At 47.6% G+C, this 17,452-nt stretch overlaps 1 protein-coding gene across 2 annotated transcripts in view; it reads right to left on the bottom strand.

Annotated features, from left to right (window-relative positions):
- MYO1D (myosin ID) overlaps nt 1-17,452 on the bottom strand; it is a 135,686-nt gene that overhangs the window by 72,724 nt on the left and 45,510 nt on the right. For both annotated transcript variants that reach the window (XM_029573019.1, XM_029573020.1), the window contains exons 2-6: nt 11,982-12,190; nt 8,300-8,393; nt 7,779-7,944; nt 7,163-7,216; nt 6,462-6,557 (exon numbers count right to left, since the gene is read on the bottom strand). In XM_029573019.1, coding sequence (XP_029428879.1) covers nt 6,462-6,557; nt 7,163-7,216; nt 7,779-7,944; nt 8,300-8,393; nt 11,982-12,190 — 619 coding nt within the window. The remainder of the gene's footprint in view (nt 1-6,461; nt 6,558-7,162; nt 7,217-7,778; nt 7,945-8,299; nt 8,394-11,981; nt 12,191-17,452) is intronic.

The raw sequence follows: 17,452 nt of genomic DNA, 5'->3' as shown, positions 1-17,452 counted from the left end.
CTGCAAACCATGGCCACAGGCCACAGGGCCACTAGAATTACGTCTCCCAATTGACTCTACACGCTGAGATATTTTGCCCACCAGTGGCCATGGCAGAAACATGTACAGTAGAACCCCCAAGGAAAAACCAAGGCATCAACCCCTTCTGCTCCGTGTTCCCTTCTGCAACCGAAGAAGCACAGTGTTTCGGCATTTCGCTGAGTTGCCATTAAGTCCATGTGGGGTCTGCACCATCTGAAACGGATGAGATGCATTGCTTCCTCCGACAACTCCCATTCTCCGGGATCCAGCTGTTATCGACTGAGAAAGTCTGCTTGCATGTTGTCTGTCCCAGCTATGTGAGAAGTGCTAACACCAGATGCTGCTCTGCCCAGCAGATTAACTCTTGGTTTCCCGAGCCACCGCTCGATTCTTGGTACCACCCTGATGGTTGATGTAAGCCACTGTTGTCGCATTGTCTGGCAAGATCCTTACTGGCAATCCACACAAGAGAGGTAGAAATGCACACAGTGCGAACCACACCACTCTTGACCTCTAATGAGATTTATAGACCATGATGCTTCATCCACTGAAAACTGACCCTGCGCAGACTTGAGCTTGGCATACAGCTCTGCACCCGGAGACACTGGCATCAGTGGTAACAACTATCCACTCCGGAACTTCCAAATCCACTCCATGACACAACTGGTCCCGACCAAGCCACTGAGAGACACTGGACCTGGTAAGAGGAAGATGAAACTGTTCTGACAACGGGTCCTAATGGGAAAGCAACGCCGACTGCAGAGGCCTCATATGAGCAAACACCCAAGGAACCAGCTTCAAAGCGGATGCCATGGAACCAAGAACCTGAAAGTAATCCCAAACCCTGGGCACCAGTTTCTCCAAACTGTGAATTTGCATCTGTAATTTGCAAATGTGTTCCTTGGTGAAAAACACCTTCCCCATCCTGGTATCGAAATGCACCCCCAGAAACTCCAACACCTGAAAAGGGGAAAGATGACCGACAGGTTTACTATCCAACCCAGGGATCTCAAGCACTGCAAAACAAAGTCCACTACCTGCCTGCAAAGGACCTCTAACTTTGCTTGAATAAGCCAATCATCCAGATATGGGTGAACCAGGATGCCCTCCTTCCTGAGAGCTGCCACCACCACAACCATCACCTTGGTGAAGGTCCTTGAAGTCCTCACCAGACTGAATGGAAGGACGCAAAATTGAAAATGTGTCCCTAGGATCATGAACCAGAGGAATCTCTGATGGTCCGGCCGGATCCCTATGTGCAAGTACGCCTCAGTCAAATCCAGTGAAGCCAAGAACTCTCCCTTGCGCACCACTGACAACGAGGAACTTTGAGAGCCAGGATTACTTCTTTAAGACCAAAATTGAGCAAAAGAGTTCCCTCTTTCTTTGGAACCATGAAATAAATGGAATACTGTCCCATCCCTTGTTCCTCTAGGGGGGACGGGAACAATGGCTCCCAGCATCTATAGGTAGCTGATGTTTTGCTGCACCAACCGCCTTTTTTTCCCGCTGAAGTGCAAGGAGAGACCATGAATAAGTCCCTTAGTGGATGAGCAAATTCTAAATTGTAACCTTGGCTTATTACGTTTAAGACCCACTGGTCCGACATGATCTTGGCCCACTCCTCATAAAAAAGACCAGAACTGTGGAGTGGGCTGGCCTTGCTTCATTTGGCGGATTTGGCTCCGCCACCACTTTGGCCAGAGCCGACCCTGTTTGGCTTTTGACCTTGAAAGGACTGGTTCCAGGACTGCTGCCTCCCCGAGGCCTGCCTCTAGGCTCCTTCTGAAGCCCTATCCTGCTGAAAATGCCTTTATTTTCTCCCAGATGTTTTATCAACTCCTCCAAGTCTTCTCCAAAAAGCAGCTTTCCTTTGAAAAGTAACGCTCCTAATTGAGACTTGGACGAAACATCAGCCGACCAGTTTCTCAACCAAAGAAGTTGCCTGGCCAAGACCGCCGACATCATCGTTCTAGAAGATGTCCTGAGGAGGTCATATAACGCATCAGCTCCATAGGCAACCACAGCCTCCAGCCGCTCCGCCTCTGATGCAGACATGGATTTGTTCACCTGCAACTGCTGTACCCATTGCAGCCCAGCCCGAAGCATAAAACTAATGTTCACCGTAGCACTTATACCTAGGGAAGACACCTCAAAAATCTTAAGAACATAAGAACATGCCATGCTGGGTCAGACCAAGGGTCCATCAAGCCCAGCATCCTGTTTCCAACAGTGGCCAAACCAGGCCATAAGAACCTGGCAAGTACCCAAAAACAGTCTGTCCCATGCTACTGATGCGAGTAATAGCACTGGCTATTTTCTAAGTCAACTTAATTAATAGCAGATAATGGACTTCTCCTCCAAGAATTTATCCAAACCTTTTTTTAAATCCAGCTACATTAACTGCACTAACCACATCACCTGGCAACAAATTCCAGAGTTTAATTGTGTGTTGAGTGACAAAGAACTTTCTCCGATTAGTTTTAAATGTGCTATATGCTAACTTCATGGATTGACCCCTAGTCCTTCTATTATCCAAAAGAGTAAATAACAGATTCACTTTTACTCATTCTAGACCACGCATGATTTTAAACACCTCTTATCATATCCACCCTCAGCCGTCTCTTCTCCAAGCTAAAAAGTCCTAACCTCTTTAATCTTTCCTCATAGGGGAGCTGTTCCATTCCCCTTATCAATTTGGTAGCCCTTCTCTGTACCTTCTCCATCGTAACTATATCTTTTTTGAGATGCAGCGACCAGAATTGCGCACAGTATTCAAGGTGCGGTCTCACCATGGAGTGATAAAGGGGCATTATGACATTTTCCATTTTATTCACCATTCCCTTTCTAATAATTCCTAACATTCTGTTTGCTTTTTTGACTGCCACAGCACACTGAGCCTACAATTTCAAATGTGTTAACCACTAGGGATGTGAATCGTTTTTCTGACGATTGAAAATATCGGATGATATTTACAAACTCATCAAAATTCAGGGGGCCCCCGAAACAGATAGGAAAACCCTAGAAATTTTCATGTGGTTTTCTTATCGTTTTGGGGGGGGGGGGGGGGGCGGGATGAAAGGGCACACTGAAAAACAACCCCCAAACCCACCCTGAGCCTTTAAATCAAATTGTTTCAAATTATTTTGAATCCCCCACCCTCCCGACCACCCCCAAAACCGTTTTAAAGTACCTGGTGGTCCAGCGGGGGTCCCGGAAGCGATCTCCCACTCTCGGGCCGTCGGCTGCCACTAATCAAAATGGCACCAATGGCCCTTTGCCCTTACCATGTGACAGGGGCTATCCGTGCCATTGGCCGGCCCCTGTCACATGGTAGGAGCAATGGACGGCCTGCGCCATCTTTAAAAATGGCGCAGGCCGTCCATTGCTCCTAACCATGTGACGGGGCCAGCCAATGGCACGGATAGCCCCTGTCACATGGTAAGGGCAAAGGGCCATTGGTGCCATTTTGATTAGTGGCAGCCGACGGCCCGAGAGTGGGAGATCGCTCCCGGGACCCCCGCTGAACCACCAGGTACTTTTAAAAAGTTTTTTTTTGGGGGGGGGGATTCAAAATAATTAAAGGTTCGGGGTGGGTTTTTTTTTTTGACATGAGACAGCCAATAAAAAATGCTAAGAACCATGGGAACGAAGATTTCCCGCAGTTTTTCCCCGAACCCGATACCAGAAACTAGTCCCGTACCGATTCACATCCCTATTAACCACTATGACTGCCAGATCTCTTTCCTGGATGGTAGCTCCTAATATGAAACTTCCAATGTGGACTTCCAGCTTCCTATCCTGCAGATCCTTCAGCACTGCAGAACCAGCCGTCAGAATGGTGGGGTTCTTTTTACTAACCGCCGACACTAAGGAATCCACCTTTGGAACCCTCAACAGCTCAAGTGTGTCTTCAGGCAAAGATATAATTTATCCATCGCTCTACCAACCTTCAAGCCAGTCTCCAGAGTATCCCACTCCCTGACCACCAACTTTTTAACTGACTTATGGAAAGCAAAAGCCTTCGCTGGACCTCTTAAGCCATCCATGGCCAGATCCACCTCTTCCTGATCAGATTCCTCTTGTGGAAGCTTTATCCCTAACTCCTTAAGGACATAGGGGATCAGGAGTCCCAACTCTTCACTTGGATCGTCCCCCTCTTCCGGATCTGTCCGCTGAAGGATCCACCTTAGGAGGGCCCTCTACAGGCGGATCCCCGTCCTCCGAATCCTCAGAGAGTTCTTCCACAGCATATGCCTGTGCAGGCATACCAAGGACTTGCCGAACTCTTATAGCCCCAGTAGCCCCTGAAACCCTGGACCTCTTCTTGGGCTGCGGAACTACCGACGCCTCCTGCTTAGAGCCCCGCCGCCCCGCAGCTTTCCTGGCCAAATAAGCCTTGTGCAACAAACAGGTTGAAATCTGATGAGAAGGCTGCAGAATCATCAGAATCCTCCCCAAGGAGGTCCTCGTCCTCACCCGACTGAATCCCCCGGACTCCTTGGCCCTCTACGGGACTCAGGTCAGCCGGGGACAGTGGCAAAGGGAGATCCCCCTCCCCCCGTAGCCTCTGAAACAGCCGCGAGAGAAGATAAAATGGCCGCCGTTCCCTAAATAATTGGGAAGAGACCCACTGACGCTGCCACGGTCGTCCATGAACTGTTCTCTCCCCCAGAGAGACAGTGGGAACAAAAGCCGGCCCGAGACAGCCGCACACGGTGCACTTGCTGCCGCTCAGCATGCATTTGACCCGTCTGGACCACGAGTGCACTCAGCTGCCTGAGAAACCTAAATTGCAAGAGCTGCTGAAGCCAAGCACCGAGCCCATTGATAGGGAAAGAAAAATAAAGCAACCTCACTTTTATTTATTTTATTTTTAAACTTTACAGAAAGGACAAAACACATTTCTTCCCTTTAATCGAAGAGTGGCAGCAGGCTCTGCAAGTCCTCCTGAGGGAGAGGGAATTGGCTCTGGCGGTGAAGGACTGAGCAATATAAGGGTCCCCAACCCCCTGCTCGTCCACCACAGAACCAGGAGGGATAGCCCCACCAGGACCTATCAACCCCCGAGAGGAAATCTTTTAAACCTAGTTTCCAAACTGCAGGTTTTGAACCTCATCCATGTGCTGGAGGCAGAGAAATACTGAGGGACCGCAGGTGGCACACCGGGTTATAAGGCAGTGTCAGCGAAACTCTCTGTCTCCATCTGCTGGCAGGGAGGCAAAACCCAGGAGTCTGGACTGATCCGGGTACGTACAGGGAACTACACTTAGGGAGGGGGGGGGGAACGGAAAGAGGGCTCCCCCAGCTCGCTGCATGCCTGGGGGCAGAGGAGGGCTGCGGGGGAGGGAGGATGGGAGAAAGTTCCCAGTGATGCAGCAAGACAAGAGAACTACAAAACCCAAAGGCTAAAACAGGTGAAGACCGATTCTTAAAATAGCTGCTCTCTGTTTCTAAAAATCCCAGCCTCTGGTAGCAACAGATCAGCCTGTTCCTGGACTGCAATATTCCACGAACACGAGCTTTAAAGCTTCAGCGGCAGGAGGCCACGCTCTCAGGGCGAGATGGGAGTAAAACATCCGTGCTGAAGTTCAAGGCACATTTTCTATACTCAGGTTTGTTTGGGGGTTTTTTTTTAATTTAAAGTTAACTCCTGATTCAATAATCTAAAGGTACGCTTAATGCATCTGGAGTTTAAAAAAGACCAAGCACCTTATCCGAAAAATGCTCACACAAAGATAGGCTTAGTGCATGATTTGGGCACATTAAAGTTTTGTTGTGCCCAGAAAACATGGAGGTAGGAGCATATGTTGGGTGCATAAAACGTGAGTTGGGAGCATACGTTAGCTCGTAAAGGTTGTTTGCACAACACGCACCGTGATTTATGCACGCAAATGCCAAGTACAGGACCCCCCCACACCACGAACTCCAGGTTCAGCACCATAGACTAACGTTAGGCCTAAAATCTTTACAACACCTCCAACCAGGAGTTACTTTTCCAGCATTAACAAAACCTGAGTTAAGCCTCCGCACCTCTCTGCGCTGGGCAGTAATTAGCTAATGCCTTAAGATGAGATTTGCATGGAGGAGCGCGAAGCTGTGTGCGCATTTTGTGTGTGAAAACCTCCTTGGCTTCATTGGGAGCTCAGTTCTCCGGACAAAAAGATGTGCAGAGCTGCATTCTGACATGTGCACAGCCCAGCGCACCTTATTACATCAGGACCTTGGCAACAACAGGCAAGGCCGTTAACTAAACCCTCAGCGACAACTGGAGGACAAGCAAACTGGAGGATAGCAGGGAGACCATTTCTAGAAGCACGAGCTTGCACGGGAGATCTCACATCATCCCAGAGCCAGTTCAGAGGGGCTAGACCTGTGCAGGAGAAAGGCGGGGGAGGGAGGGGGGCGAGGGGCTGCCAGGGCCACGCGCACAGCCTCACCTTGAGCTGGGCTCCCACACGGATGTAGCTGTAGGTCGACAGATCCTTCTGCAGGTGCAGGGCGCGCAGAGTCTGCTCGGTGCCTCCTTGTAACAACTGAGCAAAGGAACCAGAAGGAAGACCCCGCTTGAGCTCAAGGATACCGAGGCGAGCGGCACAACCGACCCTCGCCGCTCCCACGCCATCGAAAGTCCCCTGATGCATCATCCCCTCCCCCCTGCACCTCCCCAGCCTTTTATTCTAAGGTCTGCTGGCTGACCTGTTCCCCCTGCAGCCCGTCACATGGCCCAAGACCACAAGAGAAATCAGTACGGGAGGGAATTAACTTCCCTAACGACGGGGAACCTGCAGGATGGCCTTCCAAAGCAGCACCTTGGACCTGTAGCTCAAGCCCAGTGAGACCAATGGCAGTGTCCTGCCACACGGGCTGGGCCACGTCCCACTGCAGGTGGGGGGTGGGGGTCCTACCTCCCGGGCCAGATCATGCGGTGCACTTAGCAGCTGGGGGACCCCCACCAAAAGCTAAGTGAACTGTGCCCAGCTTGTTTCTAATACTAAAGGGCACCCCGAGACCCCCCTCCCCAACTGAAAGGGAGAAGATGTGATTGGGCCCCCTCATTTATTTATTGGGCATCTGTTCTTCATAAGCAGACAAATAACTCCCTTATCCCCGACTACTTGCTAAGCGGACATGATCTCACCTGGTAGAACGAGTGGAAGCTCCTCTCTCCCGGCTGCTGCACGATGACTCGAGACTGAAAGGAATTGAAAGAGAGGAGATTTAGAACCAGGAACGTGGCCAATACACCCAGCAAGCTGGGGGCTTCAGACTCTCATTCTGGGGGATCCCAGGTTTAGGCGTGGGCAGTCTGCAACAGGACATGGAAAGCCTCACTAGAGGGGAGGGGGATATTTTTATGTACGCCCCCCCCCCCCCTCACTGGCCTTCCAGCGCTGGCCACCAGGGCTCCCTCTTTAGAGCAAGGAAAAGAAAGAGGCAACCAAACCTGAAATGGATCACATCAGCACCCAGGCCCATTATCCACTCACGCTCACCTGCATTTGTTTTCAGTCTCCTCCTGGATACTCCAGAGGGGAGAGGAGGAAGTTTCCAGCCCTTTCAGCACCTGGAAACCCATCTAACACATCTGAGTCGCCATCAAAATCTACCACCCCCCAGAAACCCCCCTCTGGGCATCCCTAGCGCGACTCTGAAGGACCCCCTCCCGCCCACAGGCATGGACGACCTTCCGCCATCCTGAAATGCCGAGCAAGGTCGGCAAGAAGCACGTGCAAAGCCGGCACGCGGGCTCCCACCTTCTCCAGGAGGTAATTGTTAATGTGGCCCCCGATCGGGTCCCCTTTAAAGTCAAAGTTGATGTCCATGTATTTCCCAAAGCGGCTGGAGTTGTCGTTGCGGGTGGTCTTGGCGTTCCCGAAGGCCTCCAGCACGCAGTTGGACTTCAGCAGCGTGTTCTTCACCCTGCCGGGGGGGGAGGCAAGAAAGGTGGCGTGAGAAAGCACCATGGCCTGACCGAGGCCCAGACCAGCAGGCAGCGCAGGGAAAGAGCAACGACCACAGGATCTAAAGCGGAACCCGTCTATGGGAGGAAGGGCGAGCCACAGCCCTTAAAGCCACGCGCAGGCTTGTCCACGGGAGAGAAATCTGATCACCCCCAGGACCGCGTTCTTTCGAGACGTTCGGGTTATTCTGAATGCCAGGCCTCACTGCAAGCCTCAGCCAGCCTCGGTGGGTCTCTTTGCGGTGGGGGGGGGGGGGGGGGAGGGAAGGATTCCTGTTTTACTTTTGGGCTGCAAGTTTTTGCCGCGGCCCTCACCTCTCCACCTCGGCTCTCTGGCTGGGATTGGTGATGGCAGCGATGTACTGCATGATGTACTTGCTGGCTTCTGTCTTCCCAGCTCCACTCTCCCCTGAAAAACGAGACAAAAAGAAAGCACTGCAGAAAGGAAGTTTAAAGAAAAGCAAATCACGCAGCCCGCCGTAACGAAAACCCAGCCAGCGGAAGGGCAGCCACATCTGGGTAGAGGGGCAGATCAATGAGGCCACTCCCTAGTGGGGGAGCAAAGCAGGAACGGTTTACGTACAACCCAACGGTGTCTTATTCAGAAGGCGAGTTACACGCAAGGCAGCCTGGAGGAAGGGGCTGACCCAGGGGGCCCCCCCAGGATGCTTCTCCTGACAGAAGCTCCCCGGGGGTGACACTGGCCACAGCGGCCAAAGGTGAAGCAGAGCACAGGAGGTAAAAAAAAAAAAAATTTAAAAATCCCATGGCGGTGTCTGGAAAGGGGACTCTTGTGTGATCAGTGTTGCCGGACGGGCGCTTCTCACGTCCGATCGGGCTACTTTTTGTGAGCGGCCGCGGGAGGGTTTTGGCCTCTCTCAGCTGCGGGATTCTGGAGCGCCTTGCCTCTGTCACACAGAATGAAGTCCCTTCTTTCAGCCCCTGCCAGCCCCAGGCTGGATTTGACCTGGTGACCTAGTGAGGACGACGTGCTCTGATGCCGCGAGATTCCCTTGTCCAGATCCCCCTGCCGCATCTTATAACTGGAACGTGGAGATACTGCGGCTTCCTACTAAGGTCTCCCCATGTCCCCCACACACACACGCGAGGAAATTTGTCTTTAGTTACAAAAGTAGCTTCTTTTCGCCTTTCCTGTCTGCTTCCTCACCTCCCTAATCTTAGTTTTCATACTACAGGGCAGTTCTAGCACTCTGTTCAGCTGGACTGGGTCTGGACCTGTCTGGCGTCCCTTCCAGCTCTTGGCCTACATAAGGGGCATCTAATAAATAAAATTTGTTTCCCCGAGTCTTGGTTTGATTTCCTAATCTATGCCAATTGGCGGTGCCTTTCTTTAATTCTTCAATAAAGTTTAAGAAACGTGCTTGTGTTGTAGAAACAGAGCGGATTCAAACAAAAATAGAGTGACAATTGTGCAAAAATTGTGCAGAATTTGTGCACAGTGCCGCACTTGCCCGCCGTTGTTAATTTCCTGCATCTTCAGCAAGAGGAAGAAATTCCTCGAGCCCTTCAACATTATCTCAAGCGGACATTGGATCTTGGGGGGATGAGATGAAATTGTTTCCGCTTCACCAAAGTTCACCAGAACCACGCGTGAACTTTTTGATTGCTCAGTAAAATCAGCAGAGTCTGCGTGTAGCTGAGCCAGTCCTGGTTTTATACTCTTTGCATGCGCGGGCGTGTGACTTACTGTCCATGCAGGCAGGGAAAGTGTTTGCCTTATTTGTTTATTTAGCTCATGGGCCCCTCCTTACTTACAGGCCAAGCGCACTGTTTAACCTGTGGTTGGACGCGAATCTACAACCTCCTATTCTGTAAGGGGATTAGCACGCCCAAAATGCACATCCAATCTCCCCCCTGCAAAACTATTAGCACTCATCGCATGCAAATATATGTAAATGAGGCTATTAGTGATTCTCTCCCGATCCAAACAAAAAATAAATAAATGTATTGCTTTTCTGTACTTCCTACGACTTAATTCCGTGGTGATATTAAGTCGGAGGAACAAAAAGGACATCCTTTTAATAAAAAAAAAAAAAAGTGTGCCAGCGGTCAGGTTATTAAAAGGGACGGTCAATTAACAAGCGTCCATTTTCCTGACCTGTGGCCGTAAAACTGAGCTTCCATTTTCCTAACCTGCCGACAGCCACCTCCTCCTGGGGGCCTGCTGCCGAGGCGGCACTACCAGTGCACAATTTCCCCTAGCGCCTCCTTTTAACCAGGGCACCTGATTTAAATATTAAATCGGGCGCCTCGGAGAGGTTGACCGGCGTGCCTCGGGAGTGCGGGTGCTCAATCATAAGCGCCCGTATTGCCTCGGCCTGTCTCTGAGGTAGTCAGGGTGGGGTTGTAGAATCTCTGACCCTCCCTTCTTGCTAGAGCTCTGCCCCAGGGCTCTGTCAGCGTTTTTGTGCTGGTCCTTCCTGTCCTGTTTGTTCTTTCCCCTGCAGCTCTATTTCTAGGTTCCTTATTACCAGGATCAGCTTCTCTTTGTGGTATCTGCCTTTCTGGTCACCTTTCTTCTAGGCACCAGTGTCGTCGACAACCTCGATTTTTAGGCATTTCTAGCATTGTTTTTTTTTTTTTATAATATTTTTCTATACATTGTTATTTTTGTCAATTTGTCTGCATGCAATGCAGGAATTTGTATACAATCTTGCATGATTACTTTTGCAACTTTTTAGTTTTGGGATAGATTTTGTAAGTATTTGGGCTCTAAAATGTTTGGCATCTGGCAATACTGCTTAGGACACTTCTGGATTGTCCCATAAGCCGCACACACTCATACACACAACCCTTGAAGTGCAGCTACGTCCCAGGAAGATTATTGCAAAATCACTCCAAATGCAAAAATAAAACGTGCATCTAAGACTCACATTTTTTGTGTTCAGGAATTAACGCCTGCCCGGAGCAGGCGTTAATTGCTGAGCGCTCCTAAAAGTAGTATAGAAAAGCAGAAAAACATGCTTTTCTGTACAGCCTCCTACTTATTTATTTATTTATCGTTGCGATATTAAGTAGGAGGAACAACTCTTAAAAATAATAATAAAAAAGTTAAAAAAAAAAAAGCGCCGGCAGTCGAGTGCAGGAAACGGATGCTCAGTTGACAAGCGTCCGGTTCCTGAATTCCTGGCTGTGGAAAATGGACGCTGATAAAGTCAGCATCCATTTTCTGAACCTGACTGCTGGCACCATGAGTAAATCAATATTAATTTAAGTGCCCAACACCTTATTTACTCCTTCACTTATTGCCCCCATTGGTCCCTTTCGCCCAGTCGCCCCTAGCGCCTCCTTGACAGCGTGAGCCCTAATTTAAATATTTCATCGCGTCCCCAGGAGAGGTGCCTGGGGGCGCGTTATGAACACTCAACACCCACTTTCAGCACAACCTTTTTGCATCGGCCCCATCTGAAGCATCGAGACGCACAGGGAGAGAACGTAGCAGGGTGGTGGATACTAGACTTCAAACATCTCCCAAGTATTTTGATACTTTCAGAAGAAATACAGAGGAATTCCATGCTCCATTTCATTTGGACACTTCCATAGAATGACCAAAGTGACCAAATTCTTCTCACGCCATCATTGAGCCTCACTGGCTCTGTTTTACTTCACCATATGCTAGGGATGTGCATTTGTTTCCTCTGATTTGGCGCTACGCGTGCACCTCGCCAACTTTACAGCACATGTGGGAAAACAGAAAGCATGAGTGTAGATTTAACAATGGAGATACACGCATAGTATCCTTTTCCCCGTGTGTATTAAAAAGTCGGCATGGAACGTGCGTACCGCTGAATTGAAGGAAGAAAACGCACATCCCTACCATATGCTCCTGGCCTTCCTAAACCAATTGGACAAAGGCCATCTCCCTGACCCCTTCCCCCCACTTGTTATAAGTGGAGTCCACCCAAACTTATTTTGGTCTCTCGTTTTCTGCTTGGGGTGTGCTAGAAGGGTTCACCTGGGCTCTCCTTGCTCTTACCAGATATGACAATGCAGGTGTCCTTGGCCCTCCTCTTCATGGCCTTGTAAGCTGCGTCGGCGATGGCGAAGAGGTGGGGGGGCCGTTCATACAGCTCCCGCCCCTTGTACTGCTCAATCGTGTCCCTCCCGTAGATGTTCAAGGTCTTGTATGGGTTCACGGAGACCACCACCTCGCCGATGAAGGTGTAGATACGGCCCTTCTCGAACCTGGGCAGGACCAAGGAGCAAAATAAGTCAAGGATGTTGGGCACAGGAAAGGAGGAGACTGAAGCAGGGGTAGACAACATGTCATCCCCTTCAATAATGCAGTAGGGCATTGGGGAAGATGAACATATATTCAAAAGCAATGGTATCATATGGTTGAGTTTGCAGCCCTAAAATGATCTACCTGCTCTAGCTTTATTAATTTATTCTTGGTCTCTGCTTGCCTTTTTATTATTTATTGAAATCTGTATTTATATTGTTTAGGGTTTTTATTATAATTATGGTTATTATATGGTTTATATACAGGCTTTTAAACAAATGGAAGGAGATTCAAAGAGCAAATAAGTATTTTACTAAAGTTTTACGATTTATAATGTTATTTTACTGGATTCCTTTCTTTTATACTTTTAGTGATTTTATTTAAATATGAATATGTTTAAGTTTTATTTGGATATTGGTATTTAATTGATTATTTTCTATTATTTTAGTATTATTTTTATAACTATTTGATTGATAAGATTGTTATTTATATTTTTATGTGAACCGTTGTGATGGCACCCCAAACGACGGTATAGAAAATTTGTCAAATAAGTAAGTTATACATCACTGTTAGCACTTTTCTGGGATTCTAAGTCAAAACAATAAATAATTAAATAAAATCTCAATGCTGCTGGCGGAGGGGCTGATGCTATGAGACTAGATCAAATCTCACCCCTCTGCATTACCATTGGAGCTTCTGAACAGGAATTCATAGTCAGGGATCCATTCATAAAGCCTGGAACACATGTGAGTTTGGCGTCCAGCAGTTACCTTCTGTCCAGCGCTGGCAATCTGCATGGCATGGTGAGAATGCCTGGGATGGTTGAATCCTAGATACCATCAGTGACTGAATAGGAAAGAGGAGCCACAAGTGGTCTGTGTGGGAGGAGGTAGGTGGATTACGGTTGATGAAGGATTGGGTGTAAAGCAGAAGCATGTCTGTAATGGAGGATGCAGTGGTGAGCCATTATCCTAACGCAGTGGCTCCCAGTCTGGTCCTGAAGGCTCGCCCAACCGCTCCAGGTTTACGGGATATCCGTAAGGAATACACAGGAGATCAATTTTTTATACATTGAAAAGCCACTGGATGCAGATCCAACATTTTGCTATTGACTGCGACTATACGGAAAACCCGGACCGGTTGGCTATGCTTCCGGGACTGGAGCAGGCACCATTGCAACCTCTATGGTGCGCAAACGCAGGACTTCGTTTTGAGCAACGCTGTATAAAATTTGCACGAATACCACTAATAAAGCCTTAATGATACAAAATTGCCAGAATAATGTAGTAAGAGGGGCCCGAACGTTGATGCCCACAGCGACCACCAGATGGCTCCATCACGAACTCTGCAAACCGAGGTCTTTGAGGGCGGACGCCAACCCAGGGGCATTCCGGATGGGCCGGCACTGTGCAAGCTGCTTTTGTGCTAGGGTATTGCGAGGCCTCTCCAGCCCCCCACCCAGGCTGGTCCTGTGCCATCCCTTGTCCAAGGAAAGCTGTGCGCAGGCAGTCAGTCAGTGTTCCTGCCTGCGGTTTCATGCCTCTCTGTGTACTTTGGAAATGAAAGAAAATAGTTCTACTACGAAAAAAAAAAAAAGCCAGCTATATAAGCAAAGCAAATTTAAAGGGTGAAATCAGCCTGTGCTGGCAGCCAACAAGATGATGCCATGTTGCGGAGAGAACACACTAGAGTTACGCACGTCAAAAAAAAGAAAAAAAAAAGTTATATATATATCTCCTTTTCCCATTTCCTGTGCCTCTGCAATAAACACCTCTCAAGTTTAAACATTTGGATAACATAAAAAAAATACAAATAGGTCTATGAAAGCCAGCCTGTCACTAACCACAGACAGCAGCTTTCGAAGGGGAGAGCGTGATTTTCCAAACCTTTTACCCCTGTACAAAGTGAGCCCCTCCCAGCATGGGCAGAACCAAATGCGCTGCTTGCCACACATGGATTGTTACCTGGGAGGGGGGGGGGGGGGGGGAAGCATGTATTGGGCACGTCCCTTCGAAAAGCCTAGAGCCAGATCTCAAAATGATACCCCCCTCCCCATATTATAAATAGAATTTCTAGCCCCTGTGCAAACTTCTCTCTCCCTCACAGCTTACAAGAATCCTAATTAAAAGATCCTTAAGGAGGGAATCCCTGTGTTATCTTTTGGACTTATCCAAGTTTTATATATATTAAAAAAAAAAAAAGGAACCGGTGATCCGCTGACCCCATCCCAAATACAAGCAAGAGGGGTGTGGGTCAAAGTTGGCTTTCCAACATCCCCCAGTGAATATGCAGGCAGCACATTTGCATACATGATCTCCAATTACATGCAAATCTCCCTTGCTTATTTATCAGGGATAGTCTGAAAATCCGAGCTGTCAGGTGAAACGCCAGGACCAGGTTTGGAAATCTGGCATGACATATACTGCGGGAGGCCATCTGGCTTTTTGTTGGTGCTTAATTAGATCTCTATTAAAAAAAAAAAAATAGAAGAAGGATAATGTTTATATCTCATCCTCCCCTCAGCTTCCTACTGGCATCAGTGCTGCTGCTTCAAATCATATTTATACCAATATCACCTCTATTATTTTTTAAAATATTTTTCTTTGTTTATATACAGTGAACCCTTGACTTATGAACTCAATTGGTTCCAGAGGGCTGGTTGTAACTCAAGTTGGTTATAAGTCAAGACTATTTTTTCCAAAAGAAATAATGGAAATACCCATAATGCGTTCCGAACCTCCCAAAAGCACCCCTTACCTAACATTTTCATAATAAAAAAGGGATGCATAATTACCAGAAACACCTATAATTTCCTAGTGTACTCACCAAAAAGTTATGAAATATGCCTAGCCTACCAGAAACAACAATTTCATACTGTACTCACCATTCAAGTTGACATCTTTGGCTTGCAGGAAGGGAGGAGGGGGAGGATTCTCCCCTCCCCACCCCCTCAGAGCACATCTCTGGTCCCCAAACACTCATTTCCCCCTCCCAGCATACTCATTCCTCCCCCCCTTATACCTTGCCATAGCCAGCTGAGGGCTACACTCCCTTTCTGTGCTGCACAGAAGCTTCCTTGGTCACCAGTGACGCTTATGACGTGCTGGGTCTGCCTATGTGCTCCTGTGAACATTTGCAGCTCTGGGTGCGCCTGAGATGGAGAGACCTCATCATCATCAGCAGCAGCAGCAGCCAGTCATAAGAACATAAGAACATGCCATACTGGGTCAGACCAAGGGTCCATCAAGCCCAGCATCCTGTTTCCAACAGTGGCCAATCCAGGCCATAGGAACCTGGCAAGTACCCAAAAACTAAGTCTATTCCATGTTACCACTGCTAATGGCAGTGGCTATTCTCTAAGTGAACTTAATAGCAGGTAATGGACTTCTCCTCCAAGAACTTATCCAATCCTTTTTTAAACACAGCTATACTAACTGAACTAACCACATCCTCTGGCAACAAATTCCAGAGTTTAATTGTGCGTTGAGTAAAAAAGAACTTTCTCCGATTAGTTTTAAATGTGCCCCATGCTAACTTCATGGAGTGCCCCCTAGTCTTTCTATTATCCGAAAGAGTAAATAACCGATTCACATCTACCCGTTCTAGACTTCTCATGATTTTAAACACCTCTATCATATCCCCCCTCAGTCGTCTCTTCTCCAAGCTGAACAGTCCTAACCTCTTTAGTCTTTCCTCATAGGGGAGCTGTTCCATTCCCCTTATCATTTTGGTAGCCCTTCTCTGTACCTTCTCCATCGCAATTATATCTTTTTTGAGATGTGGCAACCAGAATTGTACACAGTATTCAAGGTGCGGTCTCACCATGGAGCGATACAGAGGCATTATGACATTTTCCGTTTTATTCACCATTCCCTTTCTAATAATTCCCAACACTCTGTTTGCTTTTTTGACTGCCGCAGCACACTAAACCGACAATTTCAATATGTTATCCACTATGACACCTAGATCTCTTTCTTGGGTTGTAGCACCTAATATGGAATCCAACATTGTGTAATTATAGCATGGGTTATTTTTCCCTATATGCATCACCTTGCACTTATCCACATTAAATTTCATCTGCCATTTGGATGCCCAATTTTCCAGTCTCACAAGGTCTTCCTGCAATTTATCACAATCTGCTTGTGATTTAACTACTCTGAACAATTTTGTGTCATCTGCAAATTTGATCTCACTCGTCGTATTTCTTTCCAGATCATTTATAAATATATTGAAAAGTAAGGGTCCCAATACAGATCCCTGAGGCACTCCACTGCCCACTCCCTTCCACTGAGAAAATTGTCCATTTAATCCTACTCTCTGTTTCCTGTCTTTTAGCCAGTTTGCAATCCATGAAAGGACATCGCCACCTATCCCATGACTTTTTACTTTTCCTAGAAGCCTCTCATGAGGAACTTTGTCAAACGCCTTCTGAAAATCCAAGTATACTATATCTACCGGTTCACCTTTATCCACATGTTTATTAACTCCTTCAAAAACGTGAAGCAGATTTGTGAGGCAAGACTTGCCCTGGGTAAAGCCATGCTGACTTTGTTCCATTAAACCATGTCTTTCTATATATTCTGTGATTTTGATGTTTAGAACACTTTCCACTATTTTTCCTGGCACTGAAGTCAGGCTAACCGGTCTGTAGTTTCCCGGATCGCCCCTGGAGCCCTTTTTAAATATTGGGGTTTCATTTGCTATCCTCCAGTCTTCAGGTACAATGCATGATTTTAATGATAAGTTACAAATTTTTACTAATAGGTCTGAAATTTCATTTTTTAGTTCCTTCAGAACTCTGGGGTGTATACCATCCTGTCCGGGTGATTTACTACTCTTCAGTTTGTCAATCAGGCCTACCACATCTTCTATGTTCACCGTGATTTGATTCAGTCCATCTGAATCATTACCCATGAAAACCTTCTCCATTACGGGTACCTCCCCAACATCCTCTTCAGTAAACACCGAAGCAAAGAAATCATTTAATCTTTCCGCGATGGCCTTATCTTCTCTAAGTGCCCCTTTAACCCCTCGATCATCTAACGGTCCAACTGACTCCCTCACAGGCTTTCTGCTTCGGATATATTTAAAAAAGTTTTTACTGTGAGTTTTTGCCTCTACAGCCGGCTTCTTTTCAAATTCTCTCTTAGCCTGTCTTATCAATGTCTTACATTTAACTTGCCAATGTTTATGCTTTATGCTATTTTCTTCTGTTGGATCCTTTT

This window comes from Rhinatrema bivittatum, chromosome 12 (assembly GCF_901001135.1).
Source record: "Rhinatrema bivittatum chromosome 12, aRhiBiv1.1, whole genome shotgun sequence".
Lineage (NCBI taxonomy): Eukaryota > Metazoa > Chordata > Amphibia > Gymnophiona > Rhinatrematidae > Rhinatrema > Rhinatrema bivittatum.
Note: the sequence above shows the minus strand (reverse complement) of the source record. Positions and strands in the feature narration are given on the sequence as shown.